General features: G+C 41.8%; 1 protein-coding gene across 1 annotated transcript in view; it reads left to right on the forward strand.

Annotated features, from left to right (window-relative positions):
• MAOB (monoamine oxidase B) overlaps positions 1 to 15,007 on the forward strand; it is a 53,029-nt gene that overhangs the window by 28,729 nt on the left and 9,293 nt on the right. Inside the window, exons 4-10 of the mRNA XM_036382144.2 lie at positions 1,273 to 1,377; positions 2,390 to 2,481; positions 5,543 to 5,684; positions 7,121 to 7,270; positions 9,486 to 9,645; positions 10,371 to 10,467; positions 11,195 to 11,248. Of these exons, the coding sequence (XP_036238037.1) occupies positions 1,273 to 1,377; positions 2,390 to 2,481; positions 5,543 to 5,684; positions 7,121 to 7,270; positions 9,486 to 9,645; positions 10,371 to 10,467; positions 11,195 to 11,248 (800 nt within the window). The remainder of the gene's footprint in view (positions 1 to 1,272; positions 1,378 to 2,389; positions 2,482 to 5,542; positions 5,685 to 7,120; positions 7,271 to 9,485; positions 9,646 to 10,370; positions 10,468 to 11,194; positions 11,249 to 15,007) is intronic.

Here is a 15,007-nt window from a genome sequence, read left to right on the forward strand (position 1 = left end):
AATATCTATTAAAAGTTAGTACTTCTACTGTTTGACATTCATGCTCATGCAGTCCACACTTAAAGACATAATTTAATTTAAATTTTGAAAAATCAGCTGTGGCATTCAATATGGCCTTTATTATTCATCTATCTTATGGACTCCATAGTGCATTGGGAAAAAACAAGTACCCAGATAATGCAAATGAGCCTTTCTTTGTGAATTTTTAAATTAGGCTGCTACTAGGCTGCCATCCATATAGTCAGACAGGGAAATCCCATGTAAATAAAACAGCTCTACAAATTACCCATTGTCTTCCACTCTTAATTAAGCTAGACTTTCTGAACATCTAGTAATGGAGATTTAGATACAAAAAAATATGATTATTAAGTATGTAACAGTGTAATTAGGACATTGGTATTGCCCTGTCCCACTCTGTAATTTTCAGCTAGGGGTCTTGGGCTAGAAAAATAAGTCTACTCAGTAAATGCTACATTTTCTGCAGTGCTGGTATTTTTTAGGCTCGCTGAGACTTTTTTTTTTCACCAGGAAGATCTCTGAGCTATGATTTAATGTATAATAAAGGTGACCACAACCACTTTTGTCTGATTTTGAAAGAAAAAAAAAACAACAAACTGCTAAATGCAATTAACAGTTAAGTGTTTTTATGAACAATTAGGTGGGGAAAAATTAAAATAAATAAAGAAATAAATCATCTCCTTTTCAGTACCAAATAGCCAAGTTTTCAACTCAGTCAAACAGTGCTGTTTTATCTCATTTATTTGGTCTGATATTAGTGACTCTAATACAGGGTGTTAGTTTAGTTGCCCAGAAGTGCTGAGTGTGCAGCTTTGAAGGTAAAGTATCAGTTCTGCACTGGCTTGCTGAAGTCTGGCTTGCTAATTCAGCTGTGCATCACACTAAATTGCACGTGCAGAAGGGTAGGAATAACAGAATAACCCCCTAGAGCTGATTTCCAGGATCTTGTTCAGGTAACCTTTGAGTGTCTCCGAGGATGGAAGACACCACAGCTTCTCTGGGCAATCAGTGCCAGTGCTCAGGCTGCCTCATGGTGAACAAGCATTTCCTGATGTTCAGAAGGCACCTCCTGTGTTTTGTCCTGTGTCCTGCATGCACAGACAGTGACCCATCAGAAGCTGTCACATGGATTGATTAAATTTGTGCTTTTTGTGAACACTTAACCTTTTGGTGCCGCTTCCCACACATGGAACCCATGATTATGGTTGTCTTCTGGGGTTTTAATGATGTTTTTGTTTGTTTTTCATCTTTTAGGGTAAATCTTACACCTTTAAAGGCCCGTTTCCTCCTATGTGGAATCCCTTGGCCTACCTGGATTACAACAACCTATGGAGGACCATGGATGAAATGGGAAAGGAGGTATGGCATGAGCATTGCAGCTGAATCAGCTCAGTTTGTCTCCATGAGGGGCAGAGGGGAGGGACTGGGGTGCAGACAGGCAGAGCTACTCTGCCTTGAGCAAACCCAGTGCTGGCAAGAGCAGCCACACGTTTTGGTACCCACTGATGGACAGAGCACATCTGAGAGTGGCCTCCTGGCAAGCTCTTCTGAATCCTGTGCTGCTGAGGCTGTCTGCACACATCCCTTTGTTTTTCTGGCTATGGAAATGTCAAAGTTTATGCCTGTGATTGATTTTTGCCGCTTTTCCTGATGATCTGGTAAGTAATATCTTAAGAGGCTTGCAGAACTCAAACATTTTCCCTTTTCTACTCTGAAATTCAACATATGTAGAATTCATTCTTGTGTTGTTCTGGTTTTTTACTGGTTTTCCATTGATTGAGCTACAAAATTTGAGAAGAGGTTGCTCTTACTTGTCTAGATAAATGTGAGAGATATGGAATGACTTAGAGACATTTCTTAACTGTAAAACTGTTCTCTATTTTTCAATCTAAAAAAAAAAAAGTTAAAACAAGCAAACAAACAAACCCCCTCCCACAAAAGCATTTTCTGTTAAGTTCAGTGTTTGTCACCCTGAGTTTTTAAGATTCTCTAAGCCTTCTGATGTTGACATTCTTGTAGTGAATTTTCTCACACACTTTCTGTAAATAACTTATTGTTTTGCATTCCTTTATGGAGGAGGAGAGAGTTGATAGACTGTTGGTTTAACCAGTGGCATTGGAGAGGTGCCACTGTCACCCTCCAATCCACTGTCACTTTTGGAAAACTATAAATGTTGGAGTCAGAAAATAAACGGCCCTTTTCTCTCTTTCACCTTGAGAAGGGTGTGAGCGTGTGTTCCTTTGTGTCCTATAGCGACAAGTGTTACCTGCCAGAAATTTGCAGGCTGAATTAGCATTTTAAGACAAGATTATTTGTATTTCTTTGGCACTCCTTCACTTGCTGATAAATGCTTTTATTTATGTCTCCTTAGATTCCCAATGAAGCTCCATGGAAGGCTCCACGTGCAGAAGAATGGGACAAAATGACTATGCAAGATTTCATAGATAAAATATGCTGGACAAAGTAAGAAACTTTTTAATGTGAAATATAATGGCTTATATTTATATACTTTACAGCTAAATAAACATCACTGCTTTTCAAACAGGTATAGCGATCACTAAAATGCAGCCCTTTCAAAGAAAAGGGGTGAGAAAGTTCTGTAATAATGGACCACGACACCTTTCAGCACACTCAGTAGATTCTGTTACATTTCCCTAACTTTTTAGACAAAAATAAAAAGAAAATATATTTGGGAAGGGTTATTTCTGAAGAGATGGATAGTACCCTAATCTGTTATGTGCACTTTCCTGCTCTTTACTGTGTGTTCAGCCTTTCAGAGAAAAGTGTTAGGGTTACAACAGGTCTTTGAATCAAATTTTGATGGAACAACACACATTTATTCTGTGCTGGAGCAGCTGATTTTACCAAAGTGCTGTAAAGATAACATTTGTCTTTCAGTAGCCCTAAATCACTTTAGAACTCATCATTCTATTGTTTAGCTGCTGCACTATAGGGAAACTGAAAATGCTTCCTGGTTTTATGTATACATCAATGCAATTTTTCTTTACTTGCCATTCAACAGCAGTTTGATTGTTTTTCTTCTCACTGAAGGGAAAAAAAAGCCCATTAATCCTGGTTGCTGAAGAGCAGATTGATTTCTACAGAAACCTCTTCAGAATTGCTGCGTATCCAACACATGGCTACCGTGAGCTGGAGCTTGGTGAATAAACCTGTTGGTGCCCACTAGGGCTGGTGCTGTCACTGACATTTTTATGGGACATTTTTATGGCTTCAGCAGCCTCTAGAGAGCAACATGGCCTTTATTGTTCATGTTGGGCCTGTTGGAGTGAGTCCGGATGAGGCCACAAAGATGATCTGAGGGCTGGACCACCTCTGCTCTGAAGATGGGCTGAGAGAATTGTTCAGCCTGGAGAAGAAAAGGTTCCAATGCACCTTCCAGTGCCTAAAAGGGCTACAGAAGAGCTGGAGAGGACTGTGAACAAGGACATTACTAATAGCACAAGGGGTTCTGGCTTTACAGTGAAAGAGGGCAGGGTTAAATTTGATATTTGGAAGAATTTTTTTGGCACGAGTGTGATAAAGCCCTGGCACAGGTTGCCCAGAGAAGCTGTGGCTGCCCCATCCATGGAAGTGCCCAAGGGCAGGCTGGAAGCCACCTGCTCTAGTGGAAGGTGTCTCTGCCCATGACAGGGAGGTGGGAGCTGGAAGTGATAAAGGACACTTTCAATTCTTTCACCATTCTGTAGTTCTGTGATTATTAGTGGAAAACAGGCTGTTGTCCAAAAACTTGCAATCTTCTGGTTCATAACTGGTGCTCACTCAACATCCAATAGCTCATGTGACTATAGTCATGTTTTTTCCAGCTCTGATGGAATAAGAGTTGACATTTTACCTGAATATTGGCATAAGCTGAAGATGCTTTTCAGATTTTATACGTTCATCTTGGCTTGATTTCCTCTGTTTGTTCAAGACTGAGGTAGCATGCTGCAGCGATGTCCCATCCTGGAAGGTAATGATCCAGAAGGGCAATCTTTTACTCTTTCCTCTTATCTAACAGACTGTACAGGTTTGCTTTTGGCTAGAGCTACATGCTGGAAATATCCTGAGTGCTCTTGGTTGAAATCATACTGCCATTTCTAGATAAAACATCAGGAATTGAAAAGCAATGGGAAAAGGTGGCAGAATCTGATAGAGTGTAACCACCATGTAATAGCATCTGCTTATAAAATATTAATAAATACATCAGGCAAAATATCTTATAGAATTAATAGTATTTTACAGTATGTGTTTATACAGATGAAAAACTTGTAAAAAATTTCTGTATTATTTTTGGCTATCAAGAATGAATTCACAATGCACCCATATTTCAGAAAATGGACCAGCTTTGTACTTGAGTGGGACTTTGCATTTTTAGAAAGGAAAGAAGATTCCTTTTTTCTGTATAGATCTAGGGCTCTATGAAACAGTATGTTAGAGTTAGGTTTGTTGGTTTTTTGTTTTTTTTTTTTTTTAACTTTGAAGACTAAAAAAAAGAAAGAAGCTACCAGAAGTGGATTCTGCACTGGCTTTGATGCTTTGCATATGAAGTATCTATAGAATCTCCATTCCTATCAGTTACAATGCCGTTAAACTGGGAATCTCCTACTCCTGTCCATGTCTCTTTAAACTCCTCCTCAGAGTGAAGGCAGAGGGAAGTATTTACTTACAACAGGAGGAATATTTCCCTGAGTCTTAATTAATCCTCTGTCTTAGTGCACTCCAAAATCTTGTACAGGCTTACACAGTAATTTACAGTAGAGCTGCTATGAAAGAACAGGTTACATGACATAAAGCAGTGATCTCTTTTCAGACACAGGTCAATTTTCTGTTTCTGTGTTCATTGCCACTGGATACCAGGACACTGTTTAAATACTGACTTAACCTACCAGAAGTATCCTTTCCTTTTTTTTGCCAGACTCTGGCATGATTGCTGTCACTTCTTCTATGGCTTCCTACTTACATTTCTTTCCTTGCTGTGTTTCAGCTGCAAAACTCTCCCTGAGCAGAGGATTGGGCAGTGAATGGATGCTGACTAATCCACAGATCTTAGATAATTAGCTTAGAAAATACCTCTAACTTTTTTTATGGTGGGTTTTGAATAACCTCTGTGCTGTGTTCTTGAGGGGACAGGCATCCAGCAGGGGCAGAGAGAGATGCAGATCTGGTTTGTAACTCAGGAACTGGGGACAGGGTGGTTTTGGAGTCCAGTGAAGACAGGAGGGCTTGCTGTGCTTAGTCCTGAGGCTAGGATGACAGGCTAACTTTGCATTAGTAGCATAAAGTGATATAATCTTGGGCTTTGTCTCTCAGTGTCCTAATTTTTATGGAATACAGGAGTGTTTCATTAATATTTTTTTGCAGGATTACTTGAAAAAGGTTGCATAAAAGGAATTGATAATTCCTTACTTCAGCTGAAATTAAGGAATCCTTTGCCCCCACAGTGAAAGGCTCCTGCCTACTCGGGAACAATCTTGTCAGCATTATTCTGTTTTTAAATTAACCAGCTTTCTTGTCTTTGTTGCAGAGCTGCCAAGAGTTTTGCAACTCTGTTTGTGAACGTGGATGTCACTTCTGAGCCCCACGAGGTCTCTGCCCTTTGGTTTTTGTGGTACGTGAAGCAGTGTGGGGGCACAGCACGGATTTTCTCCACGACCAACGGGGGCCAGGTTGGTACTGTCAGCCATCACCTCCTGCAGCTCTTGGCAGGCCCTGGTTTAATTTCATTTTTTGCTGGTTTATTTTAGTCCAGAGGCATCCATGACTTTTGAGCAAGTAGCACACTGATAACTAGTTTTGTTCATTTACTCTTTTATCTGGATCTTGCAAAACTAGTGTTGAAGATTGCTCCCTACTCATGACATTGCCCCCAGGGATGAGGAGATTTGTATCTGGCTTTTTTTTTTTGGATGAAGATTAAAGCATTTGCTTTGTTTATCCTCACTGAAAAGAGAAAATTTTACTTATGCTTATTTCTGTCACGAGGCTGGAGCCATCCTAAGCACTGCAGAAGCACTTAATGGAGATGGCAATGTCAGCTGCAAGTTAATACTAAAAATGTGGCCCAGAGCTGGGTTCCTAAGATGCAAATTTCTAAGCATTAACGCCATTAAGATTTTAAGATCACTCTAAAGAAAATGAACACCCCTAAATATGGTATTGCTTTGAAATGTTTGCAATCTGGTACATTAGAGCTGCTTCTGCATTTGAAGAAAGTAAAGACACTGTTAATGGTCTTCTACTTGAGAAGTGCAAATTTCACTAATTGTATTAGAAATGGATATATTTTTAGAAATGCTAATTATTTAATCATAAATAAAAATGCAAATACATTAACTATATTAAAATGCATAAATATGCATAGATAAGCAATTACTGTAGGTAATTTAAGTTGAATATGTTTAATTAAATATTATTTGAATTCTGTATTATGTTAGAGATGATTGCAGTTTAAGTTGGGTTGAATTACATAGTGCAGCAGACATTTTTGATGTGAGCTATGTGACTTCTTACACCTTGTTATTTATTATGTAGATCAGGTTTCCTGCTTCTGATACACAGAGCTCTGCAGGGATGAGTGAGCTCAGAGAAAGGTTTGAAGGTTTAAGCAGAAGTCTTGCTGATTCACACAGGCCTGTAGAGTCTTTTTGGAGACCACATTTAGAGAAGGGATTTTCTTCCAAAGTTGCTATTACTTTTAGTTTTGACTAGAGTTCAAATGGTGGTCAAATACGGGAAGGATTTGAGAAGCTGGAAAGAGAAAGTAAAATGGGTGCATTTCCAGAGACTGCAAAAATTCCCAAAAATGTTCTTATAGCAATGGAAGAAGGGGGTTTATTTTGAACGCTGAGAGCAATGCTCTCCATGATCCACACTCCACAAGCACTGCTCTGCTGAGCTGTCGTGTCTGTGTTTCAGGAGAGGAAAAAATTCTGTGTTTCAGGAGAAGAAATTCTGTTTCAGGAGATGAAAAACCCCAAAAATTCCCTAAAATGTTTCAATAACAGTGGAAGAAGGGCGTTTGTTTTGAATGCTGAGAGCAATGCTTGCCATGGTCCACGCTCCACAAGCACTGCTCTGCTGAGCTGTCGTGTCTGTGTTTCAGGAGAGGAAGTTTGTTGGGGGCTCTGGGCAGATCAGTGAGAAGATGATGGAGCGCCTGGGCGGGCGGGTGAGGCTGCGCAAGCCCGTGGTGCGCATCGACCAGTCCGGGGACGGTGTCATCGTGGAGACCCTGGACCATGAGCTGTATGAGGTGATGCCACGTTGTCACCATCCGTCCTTATGAAGGGGTTTTGTGATGGTTTGGAATTGATCTCAGAGTGAAAAAAACTGACATGGCACAGAGGGGGGTTTGCAGTATTAATCAAAAACCAATGTACCTTTATTGAATGACCACAGCAAAATGCGTTGGGGAGGAATTGGGGGGAAAGGGAAGAACAAGGAAAAGAGGGAAGAAGAGAAAGAAAGGTATATGGCTACCAAACTTAGAAACAGTGAAGTCCTTCGATGTCCAGCCGATGGAGTTCACCAGGTCACGTCCGGGGAGATCTCAAGGTTCCAGTTCATTCAAGCTCTTATTATACTCCTTTTTGATGGGGGAAGGGAATGAATCTTGAAACCAAATCAAAGGTAGTCTATTGTATTTTCTAGGAAAAAATGGTATTTAGAGAAGGGTACACACAGTCCACATTCTCAGCAGTGGGCAAGAACCATTGTCTTCTTGGTCCACTGCTCACACCTGCAACTTCCATCTTGCTTTGGTCAGCTTGCCTCCCCCACACACCTCCCCCAGGTTGGGGGTTTCAGTCCCAGTCCTTGGAAAGAGTGGGGGGACCCCTTTTCACATAAGGGTTTCATGTCTCAGTCCTTGATGGAGAGGTTTCTTCCATCTCAGCTTGTCTGTCACGGTGGCTGTATAACAAGTGAGGGGTCTTCTGTGGGGACCACCCAAAACCTCAGGAGAGGTCCAGCCAAGCCGAGAGGTGGGGAAAATTCCAAGGCTATTGTTGCAAAAGGGCAAAGTGCCCCTTTCCTCCTTTCACCAGGTTCAGTGTAGCATACAGCAAACACACCTGTGAACAACAGTAGCTTATAAATATCAGAAGCTGTGCTCAGGCCTCAGGGTCCTTGGCAAGCAGGGCCAGAATTTCACACGAAGTGTGAAATTTTTTCTTTTCTTTTCTTTCTTTTTCTTTTCACCTTTTTCTTCAGTGGTCCCCAGTCTCTGTCCCTTTCATGACAATCACGAAGCAGATGAGGGAAACTTTGGACAGAGACTTACACATGTCCACTAAGAACTCATTAGTGGTGGCTACAAAACCTTTAGCTTTTCCTTTTTGACTTCTCCGAAGCACAAAATACAGCAGAGATTTAAGTGGCTATGACAGAAAGTCACACGTTCTCATTGTTCTGAAGTAACGCCAGTTAACAGAGCTTTAAAGTGATGCCTAAGAGCAAAGTGTGGGTTCAGACTTTTCCTTTCCTGGCCTCTCTTTGTGTTCAGTTACCTTCTGAATTAGAGGGTAATTGTAAGGTGTAAAATGTAATTTAGCAACAAACTTTCAGTGAAAAACACTGCAAGCTTTGCTTCCAAGTTGTAACAGGGGAGTCCAGATGGAAGGGAGACTGGTGGACTCTTAGAGCACAGGGCTTTCTTTTAAACACCAGGGGAAAGGCAGCTGCCCACCCTTTGAACAGATGGCTGTTTGTGTAATGCTTGTTTGTTATTTAATGAGCAGCATTTTGTGAGGGTTTAGTTTTGCAGTTCTTATGCAAAATGCCAAAATTGCTCCACAAGATACATCCTGCAGCCTCCCCACATGTCCTCCAAGACCATGAGGGCAGTACACTTGGGCTGAAGTAGAGGAGTATTATATTTGCTGGGAATGTCTCGACAAAGGCAGGAATGATGCATCTGGCTCCATGTTCTCAGAAGGCTAATTTATTACTTTACAATAAATATATCTATTTAATATATTTATATTATATATTTATTATATGATATACATATTTTTATATATTATATTTTCAATATATATTATTCTTTAATATATATTATTATATATTAGAGAATACTATATATTAAAGAATATATAATATTCTAATAGAAATTAAAGAATACTATACTATACTAAAGAATATAGAAAGGATACTTACTAAATGCTAAAAAGATAGTAATGAAAACTCGTGACTCTTTCCAGAGTCTCGACACAGCTTGGCCCTGATTGGCCAGAGAGTGAAAACAACTCACAGCAGAATCCAATGAAACAATCACCTGTGGGTAAACAATCTCCAAACACATTCCATATGAGCACAACACAGGAGAAGCAAATGAGATAAGAATTGTTTTCCTTTTCCTGAGGCTTCTCAGCTTCCCAGAAAAAAAATCCTGGGTGAAGGAATTATTTCAGAGAATGTGAAGGCCACAGGGGAGAATGTATTTGGCTTATGGATAATTTATTTTTCAGGGCAAATATGTGATCAGTGCCATTCCCCCAGCTCTTTGTTTGAAGATTCATTTCAACCCACCTTTGCCCCCAATGAGGAACCAGCTCATCAACAGAATCCCCATGGGCTCAGTCATCAAGTGCATCGTGTACTACAAGGAAACTTTCTGGAGGAAGAAGGGTATTGCATTTTAATGGAAAGGAATAGTAGTGACAGAGAGAGGGAAGAGAGTACCTGGCAACAGAACAGACTCTCTGTCCAGAGCATGCTAATCCTTAGAACCTTCTATGCCTTTTTCGCCTTCCCCTGTGAGAGAAGCGTGAGAGTTTGGTTGGGAGGAGAGGAAGGGTGAGGGAACGAGAAAAGGAGATAGTCATAAAGGGAGAATTCATTCCTGTTGCTCACTGCCTTGGTTGTTCTGTGGTCCTCTCCTTGAGTGGCACCTGGGTATGGGATGAGCTTCTCTCAGTTGTGCAGGGTTGTGAAGGTACCAGTGATGTGTGATGGAAGGGTCTGCAAAAATGCTGCTTTCTGGATGGACTGGTCAGCATTAAATGAAGGTGGCTTCCCACAGACATCCCCAGCTGGTAGGCTAGTCATCCTGGGCTCCTCACATGCTGAATGCTTCCACCATGACTCCTGTTTTGGAATTCACTGAATCCAAGGCAAACTGCAATGCAGTAACACCCACTTCTCATTAATGGCTATAATGAGCCCACATCTGTTCGCCTACAAATATCACCCACCCCCTACCTTAGCAAATGAACCTGAGGGTTCTGGTTCCTGTCATGTTCTGGCTATTAGTCCTGGCATGGGTCAGCAGGAGGTTGTATTTTACAACTTCTTGGAAGCTCCTGTGTTTTGGTTCATGGATCATGGCTGCTTTTCCACCTTGTTCTTACCAGGATATTGTGGTACCATGATCATTGAAGATGAGGAAGCTGCAATTGGTCTAACACTTGATGACACTAAGCCTGATGGCAGCTTTCCTGCCATAATAGGGTAAGGAACAAAGAAAGTGTCTCCTCTAGTTAATGCTTTTTATTTTGTCTTAGAGGCAACAATTGAAGTGGAAAACATGATGCTTTTCAAAGGAAATACTTAAAAATAATTAAAAGTTGAATTTCTCAGTGTATGGTGATCTTCTATGATTGCTTTACTTCAATTTTTTGCTAATTAAAAAAATTAAATTCTACTTAGCTTTCTACTTTTTATCACTGTAATCTTTTGCCTTTGTGTGTGGCAAATTACAAACTTGGAGAAAGGAAAGGAAAGAGAAGAAAAAGAGGATGATTGCCAAAAATGTACTTCTAAGTACTTCAGTTCTTTAAATGAAAATTTGTTTTCTAGAATTAAGTTTTATTTTGTTCTGGTTGTTTTAGCGACCAGAGAATATGATCAGTCTTAAAAGTTTTATTAAAAAACTATTTCCAGCCCAATCCCAGGTGTTGTGTCATTGCTATATGCCTGCACCCAAGGCTGTATGAAATTAAAGTAATTGGGAAACAGCTCATGCAAATATTCTAACATGAATTTCAGAGTGGTTCCTTCCTAAATGAGTCCTGCAAGCAGCAGGTAGAGCATTATGCAGAAAGGTGAAATAGATGTTTTTATTAGAGACCCTAAAGCAATTACTGTGAATCACAGGATCTCATCCTAAGTTGTTGGCATTTTAAATAATGCAGGGGATGTAGCAGCATAATGGAGTAAATTGTTTGTGGTCTTCCAGCTTCATTCTTGCTCGGAAGTGCAGAAGACTGACAGGTCTCACCAAAGAAGAAAGGTAAGTACAAACCCTGGAGATCTGGGTGGAATTAGAGTCAAAATATTGTTATAAATGACCAGAGCAGGAAAAAAAGGCCCTGATTTGAAGGAAGTTGTCTGTAAGCTTGTGCCAGTAGCAGACATTAGGGAAGAAGATGCCTTACTTGGTTTTGGATGAAGGACCCATGAAATTCCCACACAGCTCTTGCCCTTTGGAAACTCTCTGGTCCTGGTTCTTATTTTCCCACAAGGCTTCTGTGTTTATGTGACTCTTTCTAAGGAACAGCTCTAGGGTTCTCAATATGAAAGTAGTGTAGATATCTGCTGGAAAGTGTCCAGGACCAGCCTCCTCCTCCCACTGCTGCCTCCCTGGCTTCCTGCAGCTGCCTTGAGCTCTTGGAAAGCTTGTCAGAAGGGAAAGGTTTGGCCTCTGTGTTTGAGTTGATCTTTATTTTCTGTTTACCCTGGAGGGTCCTTTCAGTATCTGTAACTTAGTGCAACTTGAACCTGTAGCTGCCATGAGCAAGCTTCAGCATGACTGAGGGGTCAGAAAGCTGCCTCCATCTCTAGACCCTCACTGTGGGGAAAAAATTGCCCTTCAGGCACAGATGAAGGTCATTTTACTGTCTTCTTGAAACAAATCTCTGCATAGAGTAGTGCTCTTTGGTATATTACTAAAATGGAATTTATAAAGTAATGATCTTTTTTTATTTCCATCACACTGATTCACTGTATCTGATCAAATGAAAGCTGCAAGTAGAAACTGTGAATTATGAGGAGAGCCTTGGATTGACAGGGAGAAAAAATATTTGATTTTAAAATATGATAAAGGAGCAGTGTGCCCAAGTAAACATTTTTACAGTAATAGCTGGTCTAACTAGAGAAGATGCAGTCATCTCAGATAGTCTGGCAGTCTGGGGATAATGGGTCTAAATGGAGCAGTTTATGTCCCAGCCTTTTCAAATGACAGCCTGGTACCACAGAGCCCTTTTAATTTTGGCAGGAATGGACAAGCAGTGAGGCTTTGAGATAGAGGCCCAGCAGGTGCCAGGTGATAAAACTAATGTAGGTGTTCTGAAACCCAGTGTGCCCAAAATTTTGAGCCATCCTGAACACCAACTGGTGCCTTACACTGTGTGTCAGTACCCTCAATTCAACTGAGCATTTGCAGTCCTTGAGAACAGCTTTTCTTTCTATGAAATTAGGGTCTGTCCTGACTGTTTGCAAGAAAGGTCCATCCTTTTTCCCTGGGCATTAAAAGCACTGGCACAATTACCTGACTCTGCTGCTGCCAGCAGCCAGGTTTTATATAGGAGTTTTGAACTCTTTTGTGGAATAAACCTTGGGCTAGGAGGGACTTTGGTAAAGAATGGTTCAGGAATGTGCTGGCTGTAGCCTGGAGCAGGGCTGCCTCTGGCTCCAGCAGTCTTGGCCACAGCCAGAAAGGCAGGAACAGCTCCTGTCCTCCCCAAGAGCACAACTCTCCTTCCAATGGAATTTGGGGTGCAGGAGAAGGCAGAGCATGAGCCCAGACCTTCTCCCAGTGTACACTCAGAGTGCAACCGTTTGTATAATTTAGATGAGGGCTGTGATGCTGCAGGGAGGGATCTGTTCTGAGCACAGGCTTCTTGTGACACCCTGCAGCGTGGGAACCTTGCTGAGATGCTGTGCTCCACACAACCTGGGCTCTCCCTTCGTGGTGCTGAGGACAGGGTGAGGATTTTGGTAATCCTTGGCAATGCAGAGTAGGATGTAGAGTCTGTGGCAGCTGTCCTAAGTCATGACTTGGAAGCTGTGGGAGAGGATGGAAATCTTTTTACAGCTAAGCCAGACTGGAGGGAGTAAATTTCACTGCTGCCTCCCAGCTGGTCTTCCCAGGTCAGGGTGGCAGTGGTGAGACTGTGCCCTGCCTTTCAGAGCTGTGCAGTGAAGGCCATGGCATCACATGCTGATGAGGAGTAAGAGACCAGGAAAGGAGCTGAGTGCCTGTGCTTCCTCCACACCGGGCACAGTGTGACTCTCAACAGGAGCCTACCTTGGGAGCTCCAGGCATAACATTCCTCTTATTTAGTGCTTATAGCAATTTCCCAGCTGAGCCCAAAGCCAAGAAATGAGGATTTTACTCACTGCATATTACTCCATGTAGTGCTATTATGTTCCATGCTAGCATTGACTAGAAGTCCATTAATAAGAATTTCCTTAAACTTCTCTTGGACAAAAAATGCAGATCTTGCAGAGACACCAGCAAGATGCAAAGGTTGCTTTTATTAGGGGTAATGTCCTCAGTGATTGATTTATCTTGATATAATTCAATCCTTTAGAAACTGTTGGTTTTTGCTTTGTTTGTTCATTTGTTGTTTTTTTTTTCTTGTCAAATAATACCCTGTTACTGATGACTAATTCCTTCCAATGTCTGCACTTCTTAAGAGTCTGAAGATGCCCTTGACATGAAGCTTAATATTTTCCTTTGCACAGCTATCTTGAACTGACTAATCTGTGTTTGCAATGCACTCAGCACACAGCTGTGAACTTGCACCTTCATGGAGCCCTGCACCTGGCCACAAGTGACAATACCTACCTGTCACTGGTATGCCATTTCCAGGCTCCCTGGAGGGTCTGTATTGTATTTTCTGGGACCCCTGTGGCAGAAAGGAGCGATGAATCTGACTCCATGTTCTCAGAAGGCTAATTTATTATTTTATGCTACTACATTATATTAAAGAATGCTATACTAAACTATGCTAAAGAATACAGAAAGGATACTTACAGAAGGCTAAAAAGATAATAATGAAAACTCGTGACTCTCTCCAGAGCCCCAACACAGCTTGACCCTGATTGGCCAATAAGCCAAAATTATTCACAGAAACCCAATGAAACAACCACCTGTGGGTAAACAATCTCCAACCACATTCCACAAGTGAGCACAACACAGGAGAAGCCAATGAGATAAGAATTTGTTTTCCTTTTTCTCTGAGGCTTCTCAGCTTCCCAGGAGAAAAGTCCTGGGTGAAGGGATTTTTCAGAAAATGTCAATGTGACAGGTCTGCAAGTCATTGTGGAAAAAGGACAGGGCACAGGCAGGTCTGGAGGGGTCTTTCTCATCCCTAGCATGGTGCTGGGAGGAGCAGATGGGTCCCAAGGTGATAATTCACTTTCCTGTGGAGCCCTGTTTCAGGTGTTTCTGACCTGCCCTGAAAGGAGGAATTGGTGGCATTTGTGAGACATCAGCTGGACCCTGCTGTTAAAATGATTTTGTTCTGTTCAGGCACTGGGTAGGTGCTGGTGGTCTGCAGGGCACAGTGCTCACCTCACTTATGCAGAAATTGGGACATCGTCCCTTTCCTTGGGGCTGTTGCTGGATTTGTGTCACCCCTGACTGCAGGGGAATGTTCATATTCAGGTCCTGGAGCTCCCTGAGCCTTGCTGGCCTGTCTCTGCTTCTGGAGCAGGCTGACCCTGGTCCTGTGCCCTGGGGCAGAAGGAAGGGGCTGTTTCCTTTCCTTTCCTGATGCTGCTGGGCTTGACACCAGCCAGCAGCAGAACCACCCCACCCAGGGCCGCAGCTCCTCCTGAGCTGTAGCAACCTTCACTTTCTTGCTCAATATCCAACCTGCATGTGAGGGCCACCTTCAAGGCCCTTCAAGTTATCCTGTTTCTCTTCATCCTCTTTCCATGGCATTCTTTGATTTCTTTATCATGGGTATAGCTGGGCTCATGTAGAGCTGGGTTGCTTCTTGCAGCAATCATGTGTGGTTTCCTCGCATGCTTTTATAGCTGA

This window comes from Molothrus ater, chromosome 2 (assembly GCF_012460135.2).
Source record: "Molothrus ater isolate BHLD 08-10-18 breed brown headed cowbird chromosome 2, BPBGC_Mater_1.1, whole genome shotgun sequence".
NCBI classification, from domain to species: Eukaryota; Metazoa; Chordata; class Aves; order Passeriformes; family Icteridae; genus Molothrus; species Molothrus ater.